The sequence below is a fragment of the Melospiza georgiana genome, chromosome 18 (assembly GCF_028018845.1).
Source record: "Melospiza georgiana isolate bMelGeo1 chromosome 18, bMelGeo1.pri, whole genome shotgun sequence".
NCBI lineage: Eukaryota > Metazoa > Chordata > Aves > Passeriformes > Passerellidae > Melospiza > Melospiza georgiana.
The window spans coordinates 10275554-10301014 of record NC_080447.1 but is presented as its reverse complement, the minus strand read 5'-3'; the positions used below and the strand labels follow the sequence as shown (position 1 = coordinate 10301014).

At 39.8% G+C, this 25461-nt stretch overlaps 1 protein-coding gene across 2 annotated transcripts in view; it reads left to right on the top strand.

Moving 5' to 3' along the window:
- The window catches only part of CIT (citron rho-interacting serine/threonine kinase), a 68068-nt gene that overhangs the window by 10425 nt on the left and 32182 nt on the right, over positions 1–25461 (top strand). Inside the window, exons 9-20 of one of the 2 annotated variants that reach the window (XM_058037281.1) lie at positions 3843–4023; positions 10985–11090; positions 11964–12107; positions 13434–13553; positions 17042–17212; positions 17463–17516; positions 18065–18118; positions 19281–19421; positions 19779–19904; positions 22803–22898; positions 24613–24729; positions 25207–25316. In XM_058037281.1, coding sequence (XP_057893264.1) covers positions 3843–4023; positions 10985–11090; positions 11964–12107; positions 13434–13553; positions 17042–17212; positions 17463–17516; positions 18065–18118; positions 19281–19421; positions 19779–19904; positions 22803–22898; positions 24613–24729; positions 25207–25316 — 1420 coding nt within the window. Of the gene's footprint in view, positions 1–3817; positions 4024–10984; positions 11091–11963; positions 12108–13433; positions 13554–17041; positions 17213–17456; positions 17517–18064; positions 18119–19280; positions 19422–19778; positions 19905–22802; positions 22899–24612; positions 24730–25206; positions 25317–25461 lie in introns of those variants that run through there. The other variant, XM_058037282.1, reaches the window with a different exon arrangement.

The following is a 25461-nucleotide window of genomic DNA, read 5'->3' as shown; positions in this document are numbered from 1 at the left end:
TAAGTTTCCTATTTCAGTTGAGTCTTTCACTGTCCCAGGGGAAATGCAGTCTCTCTTTTCTGAATTTGCATGAAAATATTTTGAAAGGATGGAAAGACCTGGTTAAGGCAATGTTCTTTGTACCAGTCATAAATACACACACTGAGGCAGAGTTTAAAAAAAAAGGCTTTTTTCCATAAGAGACACTTTATCTAATCTTAATTATAAACTGATTAAAGTACTGGAGTATGTGTGGTGGTTTTGGATTTTTCCTTTTTTCTTTTTCCTTTTTTCTTTTTCTTTTTTTTTTTTTTCCCTTAAACTTAGCAACCTACAACACCCCCTTTTCCTCTGAAAGTCATTCTTTGGAACAGATGGAAGAGGGTTACATCCTTCCACAAGTGGGGATGTATCTAGGCAAGGAATTGGCTTTTTTAAAACATGCAGTTCTCCACAAGATACTTTAAATGGTAAACAGAACATGTACGTTGTTGTAACGTGTCGGGGACAAAAGGAGCTCTTTGTACCCAACCAGTTTGTGAGAGTAGAAGCACTGGGTTTACTGATTCTTGAGTAATACTTTGGGGTGAGCCTGAGAAAAGTGCAAATTTGTCACCTTGTCAGATGTGATGGCTTGGTGCTCACATTTATTTCTCAGAGGCTTCTCTTGACCTCTGCTGAAGGATCCTTTCCTTTAAAGAGGAAACTGATAAGCACATCAATGTATTTGCATTCACCAGTCTTCATCTTGTTCTGAAATTGCTATGGTTGTGTGACAGCTTTCTGATTTTAAGCAAGAAATAATAACTTAGCTAGACATTATGCCATGGTGTGACCCACTCTTGAGAACAAAATTGCTTGTCTGTTTTAGCTTGATTTTACAAGACTACTCTGTTTTTTCTGTGTTAATTTGGACATCCGATAAAGGACTCCTTAGTCTAAAGAATAAAAAATCTATGAGGAAGCTACCATATAATTAGCAACATCAGACAGAGTGGATCTAGCTTTTTTTTTTCTAAGTTATTCCCTCTTACCCATAAGTGATATTTTTGTCCAACAGCTGAAACTTCTTCAGAAGTTCTGCTTCCCATTTTCAGCCACTGTTGACAAGTTCAGAACCACTTAACATCTAGAGGTGTTTTTGTCAAATGACTGTTCCAAGTTTTCTCTTTAGTTGCTACTACTTCTTGATACAAATATTGTAACAAAGTTATACTGCAGAGTTGCAGAGATTTTGGACTGTTAGTCATGGTTTTTAGTGAATGCAAAATAGAGGGCAAAGGATTGTTTCATTATTTTTTAATCTAGTATTCACAATTTCTCTTCTTTGTTCTCATATTTTATTAAACATCAGAGGAAGCTGTAGTGTAAAACATTATGCTCTTTAAACTAGTTTCCACCAGCCCCAAAGGTTTGCTCTGTCTCACATTCAGTTTTATCTTTGTGCATCCATTGTTCCCCCACTGAGTGCTTTTTCATCTTTTTATGTGCATGCATAGTTAAATGATATTTTTTTTTATGCATGGGGTTTGAGTAGCAATTCTTATTGTTGGTAAGAGGGACAACTTTGTTTTTAATTACAAGACCTTGAAGATGACTCTTAAGATCTTCTTTGCTGATTTCTGGAGGGAAGTAAGACTTTAGGTGTCTCTTTCAGAGATGAAGTTATATCTGGCAGGCTCTGGGGAGGACAGAATAGGGTGCTTGTACCCTTATAAAAAGGCAGCTAAGTTGGGTTTTGCTATCTCTTTAAAAATGTTCTAGATTTTTGCAGATGAAGTGAAGAGTTTGCTGTTTTCTCTATTACTTTACCTCATAGACAGTGTCTGCCTTCAAAAACAGTGTTAAAAATCCCACAGCAACCCTTCTGTGAGAGAAAGTGCAGAGTTCTTTCAGCAAAGGTCCTGAAACTAAAGAATACTGATCCTGAACTGATCCTTCTCTGCTGTGAATTAACTACAACGTTAGGCTTGTATTTGCAATTAATTTACAAATTGTTTTCTGTTACTTATCTGTTTTTAATCATTAAGAACAAATGTAAGAGTAGCTGGACATTATCCTGATATTAAGTGATTTTTTTTTAAAGGAAACATATTCCAATCAACAATCTATATTTCAAAATTATGTTTATGTTGCATAAGTATCAGCATTATGTTATATTTTTTATTATGACCAATTAAAGAGAAGAAATTAATAAATCTGTGATACTGACATACATTTTAAATGTTCTGGAGCTTGTAAGTTCCAGTAGGCTGAAACTGCTTACTACAGAACCTATTTAATTAGTGTATTTTCCCCATTTATCTCATTCTAATGCACTTGGAGCTACAGTACACGAGCAGCATCTGTTTCATGGAATTTCTTCTCACTTCCCTGCTTGGGAGCAGCGTCAGGATGGCTCTTCAGGGAGCTGCTACCAAAGCCCGCGCCTGTACTTGGGATTTGGCACTTGACGGAGACAGATTCTTTATTTTTAATTTTTTATTTTTTTGTCTATTAACGCTGGTCTGGTGGATAGTTCCAGCGAGGAATGGAGAGTTAAAGGCGGGCAGTGAAGGCTTTGGCAGCCTAGAGGGAGCCAGAGCCTCCAGCCGTGACTCGCGGTGCCCCTGCCACTGACGGGCGGCAGCGGCTGTCACGCCGCAGGCAGGTAGGGTTAACGCCGGCTCGGGAGCAGGGAGCCTGCACTGCAGGGGTTGGAATGTTTGTTCCCAGCCCTTCAATCCTCAGCAGCCCTTCAGCTACGGGAGATCCATACTGGATCCATGGTAACGGTTTTAGCACACTCCACTTCCATCAGCTGGTGACAATGGGCTGTTCTAGCTGCGGGCTGAGGAGCTGTCTCCCCTTTGCTGAGCTCAGAGTTGCAGTGAGTGGGGAGCTGAGTGATGAAATTAAATAAATAAATGTTAGGAAATGTGATTTAATGAGGTAGGGATTGCACAGCAGGGCTTCTGCATTCATTCCTTTCCCACACGTAGCCAAGCCAGCAGGTAGCTCGGGTGCTGCACAGCACCGAGAAGAACTTGTCCTTTTGTTCCTTAGGTTAATTAAACTGAAGCAAGCACGAGAAAATCATCTGAAATTAAAACAACTGCTTAGCAAGTTAAGTGGTACCAATTTAGAAATTATAGTAAGAAATACATTGTAATTCCTGCTATTTATACCTCTCTTCAGAGCTGATTGTATCAGAGCCAGACTGCAGTGGTGTCCCGGCAAGAGTTCCACATCTTAAGCAAGCTCGTTTAGAGAAATAAAATCAATCTTCTTTTCCTACAGACCACTGAGCTTTTAGTAGCTATAGTTTATTAGAACCTTCCAGGAGAAAGACCAGTTTGCTGTTGATTAGAAACCCATGCTGGGAAGATTCTTGTTAGTGTTAAAGGGTAAGATATATCCCTTAGCTGACTAGCACAAGATCAGGCTTCTTTCTCAGGTAGTGTCACTAATTGGACAGGTTGGAGACATTTTCCTTTTCAAGATGAATCAGAATTGACAGGCTGCTGGCTATATTACAGTAATGATTTTCTTAGCCTGGTGCTTTGATTTTATTATTTATGTGTTAAAAAACCCCAACATCCTCACCTGAAAAAAACCCAAACCCAGAATCTCTAATGCCCAAGCTAAATCTCAGTTTGATCAGTGTGGGAGATGCTGTGCCTGCAGAGTGGTAGCCATGTTGGCAGCTCAGGGGTTAATCTCTTGTTGCTGTAATACGCTTTGAGAGCAGCAGCTCAGTCTGCTTGTGTTAGCAAGATTAAAAGCAGGAGCTGCAGTGCCATTGCAAGCACTGAATGAGTGGGACTGTTGCAGAGTGAACTGTAGCTGAATTTTATCTTTTCTTCTTGCTTTTTTTCCACCAGCTCCTCCCCCCTTCGTTCCTACTCTCAAGTCTGATGATGACACCTCAAATTTTGATGAACCAGAGAAGAATTCGCGGGTTTTATCCTCTACGCGCCAGTTGAACCCAGCAGGATTCTCGGGGGAAGATTTGCCGTTTGTGGGGTTTTCATTCATCAAGGCTTTGGGGATACTCAGACCAGAGTAAGTAGAAATTATTGCTCAGGTGGATAGGACTGCTGGAAAAATGGGTAGGTTTGTTGCAGAGAGGATGATGTGTGTGTGAAAGGGAAAGCTGTTTTAACTGACCTGGACTCTGCTGTAGGGAAGCTGCCAGATTCGGGTTTTATCTGTTGCTGCTGTGTCTTGTGCATGTCCTACTGTTCTCTGATTATTTCTGGGATGAGGGGGAGGAAATGGGGTAAAAAGATTAATTCTAAATCAGTTATTATTAAAATTGTAGTTCAAATAGTTTGAATTAGTTGTTGTTGTTTAGCAGGGAGCAGTAGGTGATTGCATTTCTGGTACTGCAGATCCCTGCAAGGAGCAGAATACTGAGGAGTTCAGAGATGGAAAAAGGGGATGGTGTTATTTTATTGGGTCACAGAGTGGGCACCAAGTGCTGGGAATGTGTAAGGCTGAATCAGTGATCCATAGAAAAGGAGCTCCACTAACCTGGGAATGTGCAGTGATGGGTCAGTGAGCAAGGGAAGGAGCTGCATGGCAGCTGGCTCTGTGCTGCTGGGTCAAGTTGAACAGGAGGACTGGACATTGCTGTGGTGTGTGCTCAGACACTGGAGATTTGGATCAAATATGCAGTGGCCATGTGTGTGGAGGGATGTAAAGACCTCAGAGAAATGATTTTCAATGGAAAGAAAACATGATTTCCAAGAGAAGGGAGTCAGAGAAAAAGAAGAATATAAATAGTGTGATATAAACCATTTGGTGTGGTGGGTGGTTGGTTTCTGATGACAAAGCTATTGAAAAAGTATTAGTGCAGTGTGTTAAGTTGGGAAGTCCTCAGCTCAGGAGCAGGAGGCCTCTCAGGAGCGCAGTGGCTTTGGCTGGGTTAGTGACTCAATGCACTGTGTTATCATGTCAACCCTCATTCCCTGCTGCTGGTTTGCTCCCTTCTGGGACTTCATTGTCAATCTGTCTTAATTGAGTTTCATTTTATGTCATATTGGTGATAGCTGCTCTGCAGTAAGCTTGTCACCAAATTTGGTGATACTGTTGACATCTTTGATCTTGCTCACACCGTGAATCAAGGTTATGTGATGGTTATGTCAGCAATAAAAGGGGAATTTTTGCCTTTCCCTCCTCAGCAGAGTTGCTTTTATGGCAAAAGAGGAAGGAAGGGAGAGGATATAGAGCCTCAGAAAGTGTTCTTTTGGTGAAATGATCTAATATCATTAGCAGGATGGAATGTTAGATCTGTAGATACCTGGGGTTAAAAATCTGTTTTAATTTATGAGTGCGATAACTTGGGCTGTTCTCTTGTCTGCCTGGAGAACTGCAATCCATGTACCAGGTCTGTGAGGCCATTCAGGTGACAGTCAGGAAAGCCTGAACAGTGACCATATATGTGTGCTAAAAACATGTATGCAATTGGGCCCAGGACTAGAACTGAAGAGGAGCATGGGCTGAAGTCTCAGAACAGTGGTGTAACTGTGCTGGAGGCTGAGAGAGCTGGAGCAGATGGACTGAGGGGCTTTCTCTGTGGAGCTGCTACCAAAAATGCATATGGAAGTTACATTTGAATTTTGGGAATAGGTGAGAAGAGGTATAGCAAATGAATATAGAGATTAATGTCCTCTGCAGTAATTTTGACTGAAATAAAATTTCTGTTTGTGTGGCCTGTGTTTTCTTAAACTGGAACAGAAAATCATCTTATAGATATTTTCTCCTGAATAATAATGGTTTCTTTTTCTTGAGTGAGATCTAGATAAATGCACTTATTTTTAGCAGTAAATACTTGCCTTTTGTTCTAAGAAGGTGATTTAAGTATGGTAAAGCCCTTATGGAGACTTTAAAATACCTGTATTTAAATATTGCAGTGATTAGTTTATTCTCAATACCACTGCAAATGGGTCACAAAGATAACTTCTTACTTATAAAATATTATCTGGTGTGTGTTTTACTTGAGGAAATAGAGTACTGTTTGTCTGCACTGCCTTGAAAATCAAATTCTTAGATGAAGAGCAATAAAATGTGGAGGGAGTTTATCTGCTGTGAATCTTGGGATGCCTTCTCTGGAAGGTCCTAAGTCATGAAGTTTATCAGTCCAGAATTTTTTTAAAAAACCTTTTCCTGTGAAAGTCTCTCCTTATGGTTGCTAAGTGATGCAGATCTATTTTCCTGTCTGCAGCACGAACCCTCTAGTGCTGCTTACTGTAAGGCCAGGCAACTGCAGAGTGCTGGTGACGAGGTCCTTGAAACTTTCAGCACTTTGAATCTGGGGGCTGTCAGACTCTGAAGGTCAGGGTTATCCTTTGCCCTTGTCCACTGGACAGTAAGAAGGTGGGTTTTTGGGTATTTCAAATACTTCAGAGACAAGGCAGCTAAGGAAGGACAGAAGAAGGATAACAGAAGTTCTCTTTTCCAATCCCAATGACTTTGGGCTAGAAGGGTTTTCCTTCTTTAAGTCACTTAGACAGACCTGTTGCCAGAAATTACATTGTTGGTGTGTGGTTCAGAAAGGTCCATTGGATTACAGTGCTCTGTCTGCTGCCCCATACCATGAGATTTGAGAGGAATTTGTGTCCCTCTAACAAATGTGAGACTTATCAAAAATGCAAAAGACACAGCAATAATGTGTCATAGGAAGCAATCAGGAGAAATCAAGGGCATTGTTTAAGTTGTGGGCTGCTTAAAGTGTTCCAGCTAAATCTGCTCTTAGGAGAGCTGGGCTGAGGCTGCAGAGTAGGACCAGCTAACTCCTTCTCTCATCATGGCCTCTGAATTCTGGATGTGGGGGAGAAAAGCCTGTCTGGCTGCAAATCTGGCTGCTGGTTTGGCTGCAAGCGTGTGACTGTGACAAGATAAGAGGCAACCAAGAGTTTAATTCCATTAAAAGCCAGCCCCACCTTACTTCCTGTCCCTAACCATGGCTGATCTCCAGTGCTTAGAACAAGTGACAGAAACCCTTAGCTGCCAAAAATACGCATCAAGTGGTGGAAGAAAATTGTTCTTGTCTTTTGTAGGTGACTAGAAGAAAGCATAAGATAAATATGTTATAAATCCAGGGCTAACCAAATATACCAAACTGCCTAATAAAAATAAATACCTAATAAAATTAGTGCCAAATAAAAATAAATACCAAATAAAATATATCAAAATACCTAATAAAAAAATAAGTGCCTAATTAAAAATAGTTTATTATGCAGAATTTTGCCTGCCTATGTTCTCTCTCTAAGGTCCTAAGAAATGGTGTTTTCTCAAGATTTCTGGGGTTTTGTTTTCTGTTTTTTTTTTTTGGGGTTACTGGGGTTGAGGGTTTTTTTTAATTAAAAAATTTGGTATGGATTCGTGACTGTCATTATAAAATACTGAGTTAAAATGGGCCATTCCTCAAAAAAGAAGGATTTCTACTGATTTCTTCCAACAGTTTGTTGGGTTCTGGTAAGCTCTTTCACCAAAGATAGATGAAAGAGGAAGCACAGGATGAGCATACCAAAAATATGCTTTGCTTCAACAAGCTCTATTCACAGATTGATGGTATCACTGTTTGTTTTTGGTTGGTTTTTTTTAGGCCTGAGCAAGCATTTACGAGGGGGTGGAAGGTACAGATGAGTATAATGCTAAAAAGAATAGAGCATGAGGGATGGGGATGAGATTATCAGCATGTTGTGTGGGGGCCAGGATTAGGACAGATGGTGCCAATCCTTGTGAGAAGGAAGCACAGGTGAGTTGGGGGTTTAGGACAGTGGCAGAAAAGGACACAGGAAGTTACAAAGTGTGATGGGATGCACAAGTTGGACACCAAGAATCAGCTTGGAGCTTTTCCCATGGCAATGCTTTTTTCTTCTTCATCTCAGCCACATTAGGACTGGAGGAGCTTTTACACAAGCAGCCCCATTTCTGCTCATTCTGCTGGTTGAGGCTGCTGCTGATCTAGCTGTGAAATCACTAGTCAGCTCTAAGTTAACTTGGCTTTTAGTCATGCAGGCTCTGCTTCTCTGGAAAGTAAATTGGCACAGCCTATGAGAGCTTGGTACTCTAGACTTGGATTTGGGGTTTTTTAAATCTTTTATTGCCATTTTTTTTGTTGGTGGAGCTGGTTACCTTTTGTTAATAATTTTTTTCACACTTGGGAGGAAACAGCAGAAACTGCTCTGTTGTGCTAAGAGAATTGATCCAGATGTAGCAGTTAATTAAATGAAATACTCTGAGATGGTCCCATCCTGAATGATAGCTATGCATCATGGCTTTAGATGTTGGATTTTGTGTGTTTAATTTCTGCAATGATGCTGACTGAGGAAGAATATAAGTGCCCCAGAAATGTGGGTATTTTCCACCTTGTCATGCTCTGTTGAGAGCTTCTATCACCATGACAAGGCTTATTAGATTAGCCAGTATTCCATTTCTCTTGATTTCCTCTGTCTGCCCCTTTCTGATACTTTGAAGGTTGTATGGATGTTCAGGAAGTTGTTCTAATACAATTTGTACACAGGAAAGAATTACTGGGAGAGCCTGTCTCCTAAAAACTGTGTCCAGTGCTAACTGAGATCAGCTTCCCTTGGGGATAAGATGTACCGTTTCCATGGCAGGAAAATCACCGTGTCACCAGCACATATATTTTTAAGGAATTTCTTCCTCACTTTGGACAGGGATGGGGAAGAAAATTGGAGTTGTGTCTGCAGCCTTCTCTCCTGTTACAAAGCCAACACCAGCCCTGAGGAGCAGCTCCCTCTGCAGTCACCTCATGAAATCCAAACTTGGGCAGTCTCCTGTGCCCTGTCCCATCCCATCCCACCCGAACCTTCTGCAGAACTCCACATTCCCTGAATCCCTCCTGTTCCTGCCTGCCTTGCAGTGCCTGGGGATGCTTTCAGCTGGTTCACCATGAGAAGTTTTTGAAATGCAAAATGGTGCCTGTAATATTAGGCTCTGTTTCTTTTAATAGCAAATAAAATAAACAAGCCAAAATGACAAATAAAATGAGGTCCTTTGGGGAGGTGGAATAGAAGACATAAATAAAACCAGCTCTGTGAGAACTGGCTGGAGTTTTCTTAGGTAATGCCTCAGATCTGAAAAGAATGGAAGTAAAAAAGTGATGGTTAAGGTTGAAACTATAATAATAAAAAAAGATTGCTTTAGCCAATAGAGTTCAGACCTGTAAAACTAAATTTTTATTAAAAGAAGATTTTCAGATTTGTCTCAGTACATATTTGCAGCTATTTACATATATTTGATTAACATTTGAAAGCAGATTCCTTAGTGTCTTTTTTAGCTAATGTGAGCTTTAATTTGTATTTTTAGACTGCTTTTCTCAACTATTCATTTTTAGCCTTGTTTGTACACCCAGCTGTTATGGGATTTAATATGCATCTTTCTCAGATGGTTGCTTTTTCTCTGTAGGAGTATAGACACGCTTTATAAATTGATTTTTAAATATGGTAATTTGACGGATCAGATTGATTGGACCAGGGCTAAAGGAATGCTGTATAAAAGCATTAATTTTAAACTTTTTTTTAGTAAGTCCTGATCATATCTCTATCATTGACATGCAGGATTCTTTTTTCTAAGTTTTTCCATATCAGGTTTCTGAAGAGATATATTAATACCTGACCTTTCAAGGCAGCATTGGTGGATTTTGCTGTGTTTGTTTGCTGATATTAAAACAGCCTTTCCTAATCACTGCTCGAGGTGCTGGTGCTGAAGATCTGTTTGATCCAGAAATGTTGCTGCATTTTTGTAAAAATCCATGTATATCTTTCTGTGCCTCTGCTGCATATCCAGTTGGATTAAGGAGTAGATTTTTCCTCAGAAAATGGTGGTGATGGAATGAAACTTTCCTTGGTGTTGAGAGGAGCCTGTGCTGCTGTGTGTGGGTGTCTGGCTCTATGCAGAGAGCTGCTCAAAGCTCCTTTCTCTCCGTGGGGATAACTGGCTGCACACCAAACTGTGGCCAGGAGAAGCAGAAAGCAACGTGTGGGCAGCCTGTGTGATCTTTTATTAGCACCTTCATTGTACTGCTGCTTTTTCATCTATCAGTTAACACTGCTTCCATCATTAACTGCTCCAGTCTCTAGTCTGAATCATTTTATGCAAGGGAGAATGTGATTTTTAAAATTGTGTTTTGATGTGTGTACTTAATTTTTTGGTTGCAGATTGCATATTTAAGGCTTTGCAAAGCACTAAAAATATGCTCCTAAACATCAGGTGGCTTCCTATCCTCTTCTAAAATAAATTTAGACTAACAGGAATGGTAAACTCCTTAAATGCTGAGTCCCAATTAGACAGAAAGCTCAAGAACAAGTAAATATTTTCCCCTGGCTTCTGGAGTCAAATTGTTTTGAACAGTACAGTTGTGTCTCAGGAAAAAAAATTACTTTTACGTGGAACTCTGAAGTTCTGCAGTGTGACTAATCATATTGATATTGATTGGGTTTGTAGGGATCGTATGAATTGGGTTAGGGAAGTTTCAATTTTGATTCACAGAATGTAACTAAGGATATTAAACTCTTCTTCCTGTGGTGCAGATTATGACATGTTGAAGTTTGTAGGGCTTTTATACTTTGATGGTAATTTAAAAACCTGTTTAAAAATAAAGCACCAAATAAAAAGCATTTCTCTGAAAATTTGTTATCTTTCCAAATGGTTATGTTGACTTTATGCTCTGTTTTTGTTGCACCTATAAATCCCTACAAATCATGGAGAACTGCTGCTGTGATTTATTGTTTTGCACTCTGACACAGCCACTGATGGAAAATATGAATATTGTAACTAGAAGTACACGTGGATTATTTAATAATGGTGTACTGTCATTAGCTTTTATGGTACCTTTGATCTGCAATGATGGCTGTTAGGCTGTGATTGCTGCACAATCACATTTCTTTTATCCTGGAATAAGTAAGTACCCAATGACTTTACAGGGGCTGCATAAATCAGATTTTTGTACCTTTTACCCATATTCATGTGCTGTTTGGCTTTGCTCTTTTAGATCTGTTTTTTCAAGTGTGGATTCCCCAGCCAAGGTCAGCTCCATGGAAAAGACACTTCTTCTCAAGAGCAAAGAGCTCCAAGACGCCCAGGACAAGTGTCACAAGGTATTTATTCATGCGATTGGCCACACCCATTGCTCCAGGAATCTGCAACCACTGTATGTCCAGGGATCTGTCAGATGCTGCTGATCATCCAGACTCGTGGTGGGCAAAGTGCTTTTCCTTCAGAGAGGTGGCTTCCTGTCCAGTACAAAGGGAGATGAATTTAGGCCATGCTGTTGCTGTAGATACTTTTAACTTAACAAGAAGCGGCTCTGGATTTTAAACAGTGCTTTTGTCAGCGTGCCACAGACGACTGCTGCTTCCTGCAGGCCCTGCCTCTTCATCAGACACACATTACAGCAGTACTGTTCTGAGGGCTCTTCCTCACTCATCAGCTCCTGCTTATATAACTGTTGTCACGTCACTGCTTTATGGTGAACGTCTTGTAACAGTTGCTGTGCTCCAATAAAGGGAACCTGGTGGAGTCTTTTAACACTTACTGCTTGTTTTGAGACTTTTATGAGAGTTCCATTACTTTTCTCCCTGCTCGGTTCTGGATTTGACCATTTGCTCCTGACAAGGAGATGGGGGGAAACCATCTTCTGGTCCAGCATGGATTTGGGATAAGGTTAAAGTGACCCATCTCTGCAAGTCAGGTGAAAAATGATTGTGTCTTCTTTGCTAACTGGGGTTCGAAGAATGACTGAATATGAACAAGCAGCTTGAATGAATGGGGTGACTTAGACTTACTACTTTGTCCTTAAGAAGAACTGTGCATTCCTGGAGCAGAGACAATGGTATCGGAATTTAAACACCATTTGGAGAAACATAGCTAGAAGTCTCTTGGAGACAAATTTCTTACAAAGAGAGCTCTGAAAGTAGCAGTTAACAAAGCTTTTGAAGCCCTCCTTTATAACCTCTTGATATTTATTGCAGATGGAGCAGGAAATGACGCGGTTGCACCGGAGAGTGTCAGAGGTGGAGGCTGTACTTAGCCAAAAGGAGGTGGAACTGAAAGCCTCTGAGACCCAGCGATCCCTCCTGGAGCAGGACCTGGCCACCTATATCACAGAATGCAGTGTGAGCCCTTACCCCAGTCCTTTCAGCTCTGAAGGCCTGAAATCTGGTGGTCTTTGTCTTTCTCTTCCATCATGCTTTCAGTGGGGTACTTGATGGAGAGAAAATACTATGTGAGAGGATATCTGTTGAACATGGAGCCCTGAAGTGTTTGCACAAGCTTGATTGGTAGTTTTATTCAGATGTTGTTTCATGGTCATGTGCTTAGATCATGCAGGAGTGACTACTGTCCTGGTCTTGCTGAAACTCTTTGTGATGTTTGTCTTACTGGCTGTGCTAGAACATGCCTGGTTTGTGCTTCTGAAAGGTTTCTTAGCTGGAAGAGGATGGGGCCTAATCAGTGCCTAGACAGAAATCTTCAAGAACAAATAGGATTAGGAAGCAGTGGTGTTGCCTCCATCTGTGGTGTCCTGAGTTCAGACCCATCCTGTTCCCCAGCACAGTGTCAGGGAAGATCTAGGGCAGGTGCTATTTTTCAGGTAGAATATAAAAATGAGGCTGTAAAGCCACGTCTTCAGAGATCATTTTTCATGAGAGCTGGAATGTCTGCCCAGTTGTCACTGGCAATATTCCAGTGAGGATATTTTCATTCTAGTTGATAGTCTCTGTATTTTCAGTTAGATACACAATTATGTTTCCTCTCTTGTACCAAGAGCAAAAATGCAGCTAATACTCTGTTCCAGAGAATTGAAAACCATTTCTGATGTCTTGGTTTGTTGGGAAGGACATCTTAAAATGGGGCCACGTGATTTTCCTATACTGAATGCTACTAGGCAAGGAAGAAAATTCAGTTTATATCTTCCTGTTGATGAATAACACTCAGTTAATAGGAGCACCACTCCACTGGTGACTCCAAATTTGGAGGTAAGGCATGTGGTGAGATACACTCAGCTCTTCTGTTCCTTACAGAAATTTAACAATGATTAAAGCATTTGACTCACTTAACAGCAACAAGAAAAATGTAAGTAACATGAAGTTGAAGGATTGTATCTAGGTTGTGAATTAATAGTGCTGGATAAAATATAGATAAATGCTGTCAATAATGGATGCCTTTTGTGATCTGTGTTTGGTTTTTGTCTCTAAACCTGATGTGAGGAAGTGGAGATTTGAACGAAGATTTGAGTTGAGTAAACAGTGTTTGTAAAATGGGCTGCTTCTGTTCAGATAGGAGCCGCACTGGCCATGAATTTCATTAGGATTCCATCATTGGTGCCTCCATTTTTCTGATGCCTCACTGCAGTCAAAGAGGCATTTGTGTAACTAAAGATCTTCATTATACAACCATTTGAGAAACCAAAGCCTATGTATTGAACATTTTGCTTTCTGCAGAGCTTAAAGCGCAGCCTGGAGCAGGCACGGATGGAGGTGTCTCAGGAAGATGATAAGGCACTGCAGCTACTTCATGATATCAGAGAGCAAAGCCGAAAACTGCAAGAGATCAAAGAACAGGTATTCCTGCTTCTTTGGGGAGCAGAGTGGCTGCCCACAAATAGGCATTCTTGGCACATTCTAGCTCTGGTGCCAGGATTGCGCTCGGTGTTGATAGGCTGTGATAACTCCCAAGCTGTGTGATTTCACAGGGGTTCCTGAACAATACAGCAAGCTACAAAATTCCACTTGTGTATTTTGCAAGTAAGCACAAACTCCAGACTTCACTTTTCTCTTTTCCTAGTCCCGAAAGTACTTCATCTGTACAATCAGTTTAGGAGAAAGTTCCAATGCTTTAGTGACATGCTGCAGTAGAAATGACCTATCCATTTTAAATGTCACAAGTTAATGAATATTCACCTGGGAGAGAGCTGAGCTAACCTGAATTGTGTTGGTCTTTTTAAAAATTTTTCTTCTTTATCTTACTATTTAAAATGCTTAATTGCGTTTCAAAATAGAATGTGTACTGCCTATTTTTTTCCTGATTTGATCTGTTTGCAAAGTAGAAATTAATAATTTTCTTTTCCACCCAAAGAATGTTGAAAGTTCACTAATTCACATAGTTGCCCTTAAGTAAAAAAAGGTCAAAATTAAATGAAAACATTGTGACAAATGTGGCCATTGCAAGGGAGAACCCACTCAGTTTTATGAATTAACAGCAACATACTGAATTGAGAAAAAGGAACTGAAATTTGCTATAGCATTCAAACAATTCTTTGTAATTATCTGTTGGTTTTCATCTTCAAAGCACTTTACAAACATTAACTGACTCATTTCAAAGTCTCTGAGACAAGGAAGCCCTGAAACCTTGGTAATAATTCTCCAGACATGAGTAGCTCTTATATAAAAAGTAATGAAATGCAAGCCCAACCCTCTGGATGTAGCTGTCCTCCACAGACTTCCCCAGCATTCTTCTGGGTGGTTGTTTTATGTAATACAAGGGATCTAAAGCTCCCTGCTCTCTCTTCTGGTGCTTTGCCAGCAAAGTTGCTTTAAATGCTGAAATGGGGAACATTTTTGATGATTTTAAATATCCACAGATTCTTAGGCAGTACAGACAAATGTAACAGAGGAAACATAATGCAAGTAATTTTTAATCAAACACTTTGTCCCAGAATCTCTTAATTTGGCTTGTGGAGATTCACAATGACATAAAGAGGCTGCTTAGCTCAACAAATGAGTCCTGCAGAGTTTCATGTCTGTGGTGGCCTTCTGAGCTCCCTGAAACACGTGTTCAAGAATCTTGCAACCAAAAATGCTGAGAAATTTGTGCTGGCTCATGTCAGCAGGTGGATTTTGGCCATTAAAGACTTGGACCATGATTTTTAAGTCAGAGGGAACTGGGAGTTGGAAGAGCCCCTTAGAGTTTTGCTGTTGGAAACCTGAGGCTTGAGAGAGAATGAGTCAAATCAACAGCAAAGCAGGATCTTCAAAACCCAATAATTAGGCATTTGATATTTTCAGGGTGAGGCTGTAGGTTCAATTTAACCTCAGGTACTTGGATAGATGAGCATGGTGGGTTTGTGGGGTTTTTTGTTTGCTTGGGGTGTGTGTTTGGTTTTTGTTTTGTTTTGTTTTTTTGTTTTAACTAAACCTGTCGTTATTTGATGAAGAGCCGTACTAACAGACAAACTTGCAACAAATCAGAATCTGTATTTTTCTGAAAGCCTCACTTATGTCTGTGTAGTTCCCTGATGTGATTTGCTTCAGATACATGCCCTGAACTTGTCTAGTAATCTGTGCTTAAATATCTCTTGGTATTTTAGAACTCTGAGCAATGCATATCCCAGAGGATTGTTCTGTGTTGCCTTGAGTGCTGTGGCCTGTTCCTCTGATCTATCTCGGGACTTATTCAAAGACAATCTTGCAAATGTGATGAAACAAGAAAACCTGAAATATTACTAATTATCTCCTCTTCTTTCTTCTTTTCTCCCTCCCCATTTTCCTCCCTTCCCAAATGCTCGTTGTAACAGTGGCAACTATTGTCATGCCTTTAATTCTTTGGTGAAGTGTTCGCTGATATAAAAGCCCAGTATTTTAGGAAGTCTAAACAAATTATGATTTCTGAGCAGAACATTTATTCTTTCAAACCATTCTGCCTTTTTGTTCACAGATGTATTTGTATAAAAAGAATATTTAAGTTAATACATGCTTAGTTATTAGGAAAAAAGATCTAATTTTTTTCCAGCAAGGAAATAAGATTATCCTTGCACAGGAGACAAACTGGAAAGAGTAGGTTCCTGTCTGGCTTACAAAGTGGAGAACCAGTTTTGGGATTACAAGCCAAGGAGCCATTCTTTGCTCCCTGTAAGGGCCAGTAAAGCAATCTGCTAAAGGCCTGGCTTCTTTCACTATCTGCATAAGCTCTCCATGCTGGAGGATGAGGGGCTGCCATCAGGGTCAGTGCTCAGCAGGCTCTCATCGAGCTGAAGGCGCTGCCTGTCTGGAGGGAGCGATGACAAACCCGGTTCTGTCACGAGACAGTTACTCCTCTCAATATGGGGGTAGTCAGGCATACTGTAAGATATTAAAATGGAAAGAGAGATAGACTCCCCCACTGTCAGTCCTTCACAATCTTTGTTCCTAACTCTTGATGTGCATGTTTTCTACTTGTTCTCAGCTTCGTAAAAAATACTTCAATTTTGGAGAGGGCTTTTTTTGTTTTTTTTTTTTTTTTTTTTTGCTTTAGAATAATTTCATGAAATGCATACTTGCAGGACTTAATAAATGCTAAACATAATTAAATTCTTGTCTTTCAGTGAAGATGTGAAGCAATCTCTCAAGCTAGTCTCAGTTTGAGTTCCCAGTCTCATTGAGATAGTCAATTCAAATGTTCTTTTCTTCTCCCACCTTCCCCTTCCAAATGCCCTGTCTTGTAGTCTCCTACATGGGGAATCTTTATTTCTGCCTGTACAGGCAAATATCTTCTATGAGCAATGTGAGTTTTAGATAGTTTTTCTAAGATAATGTTTGATTTTAGGTTGTCTCCCATACTGAGCAATGTGATCCTTTTTAACTCTGTCAGGAGAAATCTGATGGCTGTGAGCCACAGTGTGCTACCCCTCTGCTTCTCCTTCTTCCTTTTACCCAAGCTGTGCAGATCTGTGATAACTGTCATGTTATCAGCCTGAGAAAATAGATCTTGAGGGAGCATCTGGGCATTTAGTAGAGACATCAACTCAAAGGCACATTTCTGTTTCAGAAATTAGAAATGTAAGTAATTTTTATCATTTGTATGTGGATGTATGTATGTGTTCCTGCACTCTCAAAAAGTCAATGTTTTGATTTGGAGGTATCGAGTTGAAAGTGGCAAGACTCAAACCACAACACCATGATTTTAGTTATTTTAGTTAGTTTTTACTGTTTTATTTTGTACTTTACCTTCCTTCTACGTACTCTTAAGTGCATCTCTTGCCTGCAGTCAGTATTCTGGAATCTGCTGCTCCAAGCATTTCCCCTGTTGCCTCTAAACTGTAACCCCTTCTCCTTCCCTTGCACCGCAACCACAGGAATACCAAGCTCAAGTGGAAGAGATGAGGCTGATGATGAATCAGCTGGAGGAGGATCTGATCTCGGCTCGCAGGCGCAGCGATCTCTACGAGTCGGAGTTGAGGGAGTCCCGCCTGGCAGCCGAGGAGTTCAAACGTAAAGCTGCCGAGTGCCACAACAAACTGCAAAAGGTAGTCTGTGCTCCATGGGAGAGGGGGCTGAGGCTTGCTGCAATATCTAGTGCTGCTTGACACATGCACACACACAAGTTGTGGGTGTGCCCTTCAGAGATTAGCGTGGTTCCTACAACTAACACAACATGTGTTGTATGATGTGAGTTCTACTTTGTCTAACTGCTGGTGTTTAAATTGCATGAGGTGATGACTGGATAGAAGCCTAGCTTTTCCTGAGGTTTTCATATATTTTATATTTAAGTTACAGGTTAAAGATCAAGGAAAAAATGAGGCAGGAGAGTTGTATTCCAAACTGGAAAAGGTATGTTACTTCAGTGTTCTAGATTTTTCTTCCTGGGTCTCTCATGTTTTGCACAGAAACCAAACTGTGGCTACTCAGTGGCATGCATGGCCTCACAGCCCCCACCTCCTTTCATTTTATGTTTTAAGACATCTTGGTGTGATTCACTGTTCTCTCTTGTTTGATCTAAAGCTGTCTCTGGATAACCTGTTCTTAATGGATTGTGTTGAGAAGCTGGGCAAAGACAGGCTGTTATGTGTCATCCAAGTTTGGAGTCAGGCTGGGGCTACATCAGGGTTTGCTTTACTCAGAAGGAACAGCAAAGTGAAAAACAAAAAGAATTCTGTGTTCTCACACTGAACAATCTTCTTGGTAACTAAAATATTAAATCAACTGGAAGTTAGCAAAATGGGAGTGGATTTGCCAAGGGGTGTTTTGGTGTGTTGGGATTACAGGGGGAAACCAAGATTTTTGGGAAGCGAATTAAAACAAATATGGTATCGTAAGCAAGGAGCATTTTCTCCTCTTTGGTTTTGACTCTTTCCCTCCATCTTTTTATCTAACTATAGATCAATACAGAGCAGCAAGCCAAAATCCAGGAGCTGCAGGAAAAGCTGACAAAGGTAACGACTGGGTGGTGAAAGTGGATTTTTCACAAGATTTCCCAGTGAAACCTTAATGAAGAGGAGGGATGCACTTTGTTTTACCCTCAAAAATAGAATTAGTCATAGCATGGGGGATGATAAGGAAAAGGGGGTGGGAACTGGTATCTGAAATCACTGGTGCTCTCAATATGCTTTTGGCTCTTGAGACATGTCAACAGTGCTTATTTTTACAAATGAAGCTGAGTCAGAACTGGAGTAGTGTAGAGAAATTCTCATTTAGAGGCCTGTTTGGGTATGCTCTGGACACTGCACAGGTCCCTTGCTTCTGAAGAGGGGTTCAGCTGCTTTTAGCTCACTAGTAAAACACATGTTGGACTTGGTTTAGTCTCCCAGTATAATCTGCTTTAATCACCTGACAGTTCAGTTCTTCCCAGGATCTTCACAGCAAAAATGTTGAATGATAAGGATTCACAACAGAACTAAAACACCTTATCAATGTCTGCTGAAAGTGGTGCAGAATATCTAAGATTTGCTGTCGTGGTCAGTCTGGCACTTCAGGTCTCACTGTAAGAACAGTCAGGGAACTTCTCTTATTGGAATCCTTCAGCAGGAAAGAAAGGGGTTGTCATAATAATTCCCTGATTGAGCTTTTCAAACTTGGCACCTGCTGAGAGAGGGCTATTTCAAGGGTTAATGATCATGAATATGGAGGCCAAAACTACATAGAAATAGTATGTCTAATATTTCAAAACATTCATATTTTAATCCCCTGTATCCTTTTCTACCTGCATTAATGCCAAGAAATTATCTGTAGGCCAACAGCTTATTCTCCTTGTCCTTCAGTAGTAAGAGTATTTTCTGAGTTCTTTAAAGGAACTTGGGCTGAATTTGGGATAGACTTACTTGACTCTATATACTGAAAGTTAACTTGCAATATAGCAAGACAAATATGCATATCCTAGATTTTAAATTTTTTTTTTTTTTTGTGAAATAGAAGTCAAAATTATGTTTTGGAAGTTATTTGGACTCATGCACATGTTAATTTAAACTGTTAAACCAAAGTTCTGTAGTGATTTTATTGAGAATGTTGACCATCTTGAAGTTCTGAAACTTTCATACACCAAATTTGTGTGTGTGTTTTTCATATAATATATTTTCATTTTTCTCTCTTGACCTTCAGGCTGTGAAAGCCAGCTCAGAGGCAACTGAGCTCCTGCAGAATATCCGTCAGGCAAAGGAGAGAGCTGAGAAGGAGCTGGAGAAACTGCAGAACCGGGAAGATTCCAATGAAAGCATGAAGAAAAAATTGCTTGAAGCAGAGGTGAGTGCAGAGTGTGTCCAGAGTAAATCAGTTATTGAGATGTGTCTTAGTTTAGGAACCCTCACCTGGGTGGCTCTGAACAGCATTCCTGTAGTAATTCTTCAGGGGAAAGTGCTGTTGGACTTTAAAGCATTTTTAATTAAGAAACATATTTTTGGAGGAAAAGTGAGGTGTTTTATTTTCAGTGAGGGGTGGATAAGGACATGCGGTCGGCCTGGTGGATTTGGGGTGTGATGAGGATTCAAAATATGAAAGCCAGCCTTATATTGACTGCTTCAGCCTGTTTCCTCCAGAAACTACTCCTTGCTTTGTGCTAGTGCAGAGTGGCCTAACCAGCAGCTCATGATTGCTCTGCAGGAACGGCGCCATTCTCTGGAGAATCAAGTGAAGAGATTAGAGACTGTGGAACGAAGAGAAAACCGCCTAAAAGAAGATATTCAAACTAAATCTCAACAGATTCAACAGATGGCAGAAAAAATTCTGGTGAGCAGAGGTGATAAATGAAACCTAGAGGGTAAGAGTTTGTAAGGAAGGGGTAAGGAAGAATCAGAAGATGTAGAATTGCGTTGAATAAGGTGGAAATTGTTGAATAAAGGGATTTGTTTCCTGTACCAGCAGAAAGCTTAAGTATTCAAATACTATTTGTACCCCTAGTTACAAACTCTCTCTTGTGCCTTTAGTCTTAATAGTGCTTCAAAGCTGGAGTCATCTCAGTGGGAAAACTTTTCCATCAACACAGTAATGTTTAAATTATTTACCTCATGATTGTTTCAGAGGTTAAACATTCTGAGGGTGGGTTATGGCAATAACAAAAACATCTCTCTTTTTAAGTAAATTGCAGAGGAATTTAGAGGTCAGATCTATTAGAAGTGCTTACATTTTGAAGCAGAGAGAAATTCGTCATCCAAACTGTTCATCTCCAAAGATATTTGTTAGGAAACCATTTGCACCCACATAACTTCTCTGTTGGCAATTTCTTGTTTCTTTCCTGGTTAAAACTATTAAGGCAAGTTAGTATGTCAGTCTCTAGTGAATCAAGCAGAGGGTGTTTCTAATAATTTTTGCTTCCCTTGGACAGAAAGCATAATTTAATATTGGAATAATTAAATTTATTTTGCCTTCCTCATGATTTTTCTCTGTGTGTTGCCAATATGACAAGGAAAAAAAGAATTACATTTTACTGATAGTAATCCCAAGCTGAGACACACCTGAGGAAGACCAAATGAAAATGTAAAATTAAACATATTTGGAGTCAACAGATGACCCAGGCTTGTTCTGGGTGAACAGACTTTAGCATCAGTATGCTGAGCACTGTCAAGAAAAGGTAGAATAAGTTCTTTAGTAGTGCTGTTCTTTTCAAATTGTTTTGATAGCAGGAGTGCATGGTAAGTGGGAGACTATGGTTGTGCTGGGCAGAGAGCCAACTTTATGTTTAGAAATAGTGTAAAACTTTGAATTGTTTCATAAGCCTCTTGTGTATATTTGGGGATTGTTCCTTGGTTTTGATTATGTTCTCTGTGGAGGAGAAAGTGGAAGGGAAGGCAGAAATATCAACTAATTGTTTTACACCATGGGATATGCTTAGCTCTTCTTATAGATAGTTTCCATGGAGTCCTGACAGAATGTTGGAGGGGTATTTTATGGAAAAAGTCAAACAGGCATTGAAGAAGTAATCCTATAGAGTCTTTCCTAGTCCCTTGCAACTGCTCTGGGAGCACAGGGTACTGGTGTTCTTTTTTCCTCCACTCCTACCTAGTACCTTCCCTCAAGCTGTCTCTTCAAACATTTTTTACTTTTCTTGGTATGGAGAGGTAAGAGGGGAGTTGAAGATACAGAATTGCATAGAATAAGATGGAAATTATTGAATAAAGGCATGGTTTTCATGTACACTCATGGAGCAGTACCTGAGAAGTACCTGCTCATCTGTCTGTAAGGAACTGATGAAGAAGTAAGAAACAAGTTAGAGAAGATACTTCTGCCTGCCTGAAAGTGCAGATCATTGCTGTGATGCCAATAACAAAGTCAGTGCTACATAGAGAATACTGACTGAGGGCAGCAATGGTAGGAAATTACCTTTTCAAGCCCACACTGGCTGTTAAGTGCCACTGCAGGAACTGGTGAAGCTCCTGCTACAATATGAGCAGTCTGATGCTGGGAGCTTTGGAGCTGCTGCTGATCTGGTTGTCTGATTCTCTGCCAGGACCTGAAACGTGTGGGTTTCTGGGGGAGGTGAGTTGTCCCTCTTGTTGCTGGGAGACATATTTCAATTGCAAAAAGCAGCAATCTCCATTCCATGCAGGAGTGTCAGGGACTAGGCACTGTTGATGACCTACTTTTGGTGAACCTCCTCTTTGATTCTCACTTCTGGAAAGGAGGTCTATTGCAATTACTGGAGCAAAAAAGCTTACAAGATGCGGAAAAACCATATCAAAATACTATGCAAAGTACTAAAACACACACAAATATCAGGAAATTTTCCTGTTCTGTGAAGTAATGAGGGCAAACAGGAGGTCCAGATGCCCCTCAGCACCCGAATTTGTCTATGCAAGAGTCAGCCCAGTGGTGGTGAATGACAGACCTGGACCTGCTCCTGTTCTAAAGAAATTGTTGGAATGACAAATATGACAATAAATGAGCATAAAGTTGTAAGCTTGGCTCTTGAGAAGTGTCCTGTTGAAAGGTTATTATAGATAGACCCCCAAATAATATAGTCAGACTGCAGAAATAGCTGATTTCTGAAATACAAATTATTTAAGTCCTTATTGTACATGGCTGAAACTATCTGATGTGAAATAAAGAGGCTAGAAGGATTCTGGAATGTTCCACCACATATATTGCATCCTGCACTTTTCATTTTTGAAGCCATTTATAAATAGCATTTCTGACAACATTTGTCCAAGGAATACAGCAAAGTAAATGCTATTCCCCCTCTGAATGCAGAAGGAAAAGCACAGACAGCAGTACCCCGTTATTGAGGTCTGCTGTAAGAAAACAAGTGAGACCTTGTTAAAAATAGATCTGAACTTCCTGTGATGCCACTGCAGCTATAAAATGTTTATAACTATGTTTTCACCAAATGTCCTTGGCCTATCTTCGGGTATATTTTACTGGGAGATGGAGATTCTTACCATGGAAGTAGAAATCCTTGTCCTTAGCAGTGTTCCCACTCTGCAGAAGATGGGTCTGCAGCAATATGCAAACCTAAAGTTGATAATGTTCAGGTCTCATAATGCCTTTCTTTTTTACCATGACAGCCCTGGACTTGGGATTTTTATAGTGTGAAGCCTTAAAAAAGAGAATGAATTTTTGGTATCTTTATAACACATACTCACAGCACCTGCCATTTCCTTGTTTCTGAATATGATTTTTTGCTGCTTTTAGGAGCTGGAGGAAAAGCACCGTGAGGCTCAGATTGCAGCACAACATCTGGAGTTGCAGCTGAAACAGAAGGAACAATTCTATGAGGAGAAACTCAAAGTAAAAATATCTTCTCTTCCTACAAGCTTTTGTGGGTAGAATGAGTTCAGGGAAAAACAGTTGCCTTTAGGCTCTGATTGCTTTGTCTTGTGAGTTGCCTTCTTGTTGCCATTGCTGCAATGTTGAGGGAGTTTAGTGGAATCCAAATCAGTTTTCTCCTGTTTTTTCTGCCATTGTACCTTATCTGTCTGTGGCACTGGATTAGGAGAGGTAGCATTTGAAGCTAGAACTACAGGAAGGCATTTGTTGGTTGTAATTTGACTTTTGATGACTAAATAATACTTAGTTAATGCTGTTGGATCTCTCACCCTGAAGAAGCTTTCAGTTCCCACTGATTTTCTATGAGTGTTCACTCAGCCTACCTGCAAGTTTTAAATGCAGCAAATAGTAGACCATTTCTGAAATTCCATCTTGGAGCTGGAACATCTGCCAAGAAGACACAGAAACCACCCACTTTGTTTTTGTCTTTTCCAGGGTAGCACTAACAAACAGTTAGAAATAGGCACCATCTAAAATTAGTAAAAACAAGCTGGCAAATAGGAGTATGTGCACTGGCTAAGGATTTTTCTAAAGAGCTTGCAATATAACAGCCAGTAAATGCATTTTGTAAGAATCTTTCATAAGAACAAATTATTCTCAGTAGGAACAGTCTTCATCTTGTACATTTATCTAATACTTTAATTCTACATTTTTGCTGAAATGTGAGAGGATGTAGTATTTAAGAGGAGAGAAGAAATTTCTGTGGGAGAAATATAAAGGAAAAAACAAGATATGCTGGCAGATCAGAGCATGTGGTTATCAGTAATGAGAGGAGAGTGATAGAAAGCAGGAAGATGAGATGTAGATGTTGAGAAATAAGTGGTGATATAAAAACTGGAAAAGAGTATAAGCTTTGAAAAAAAAATAAAAAGTAAGAGAACTGGTGTATTATGGGGCTCTATGATGTAGGGTTTAATAGGAGAAATCAGGAAGCCAGGTGAAAGAGGTTCAAAGGAATAAAACAGCACATGGAGTTTTTGTAACTGGAAAAGTAAAAACTATCCTGTGGTGCAGAATTTGTGCCTTTGATAAACTTTTCTTTGAAGGAAGAGACCTTCAATTTAACAACTGATTTATAACTCTGGTCATACATATACAACATGCATTTCTAGCAAAATGTAGCCATTCATTACTTTAGTCCTGTTCCCAATGACAGCTATTTGTGCCACAGTAAGAAGTTTTTTAATTTGCTGTTAGATTTTTGTCTCTGACTGGAAGAATTTGTGTGGTCTCAGTTGCCTTCTCATCCATACCTATGGAACTCACAAATTACTTATGAGCCATGTTGGTAGGGCAGCCAAAGGATGGGCACTTTCCTATTTCTTTCAGCTGTACATATTGGGTTAGAGAGTCTTTTCTCTGTTTCTCTTGCATTAGGCTGAAACAGTTATTCAACATGGTTTATATGACTCAAAATAATAAATAAAATACCTACAGTATCTCCATATCTCTATAAAATCTTATTGTTAAATTCAGTCTTCAGAGATAACTGAGAGTGCTCTTTTTGGAGTTTGCTCTTCCATGGATTTCATGCAATTGCATCATGGATTTAATTTTGCTTGAGATATGACCAATTGCTTACTAAAAAAACAATCTATATTGATGATTTTCTTTCTGCTTGCCCTTTGCCCAGTGAAACAGATATAATTTAGACAAAAGAAATGTCTTCATTTAGGTGTTGGAAAATCAGATGAAGAAGGATCTTGCAGATAAGGAAGCACTTGAGAATATGCTTAGAAGACATGAAGAAGAAGCACGTGAGAAATGCAAAGTTCTGGCTGAACAGAAGGCGGTATGTGGTGTTGAGCTGGAAATCAAAGCTGTTTAAAGAATAGCTTTCTAAAGCTGATTTTAAGCAAGATAATCTTGTTTGAGGTTCTGTAGTGCTGCTGAGCTGCTTTGAAAAAAATTCATTGATTAATATGAATTTTAAGAGACATGTTTTTTTTTTTTAATTCAAGAATATTTGAATATTTAAATTCAAGAATATTTTTGTCTTCAAGAATATTTCCTTTAAAAAAGCCATTCAGCTTGCTGTGTACCACTCATTTTGGGTCTTGATAATGATTGCTTTTTCCTAACATTAAAGCAGTAGCAAGCAGCTGCAAATAGCTCCAGTAATTGCATTTGTGTTGCTCATTTTGGCCATTTGATCAGTTTTCTTTTAGTTCTTTTTTGTTTCTGGAAAAAATTCAGACTTTTAAAATAAACTTTATTTTTGTAACTGCTTGCATTGTGCAGTCTCAAAGTCTCACTGCTGTGTTTTCAGATGATCAATGCAATGGATTCCAAGATCAGGTCACTGGAGCAGAGAATTGTGGAATTGTCTGAGGCCAACAAACTGGCAGCAAATAGCAGCCTCTTTACCCAGAGGAACATGTAAGTGTGGCAGCTCTGTCACTCCTTTTCCAATTGAAGTGATTCTCTGATTCACCATGTAAAAGTGGGCTCTTTTTTGCAGGCCTGCTCTGCTCCCTGCTTGTTTTTCACTGATAGCCCTTCAAAAATATTCTCCCTTCTTCAA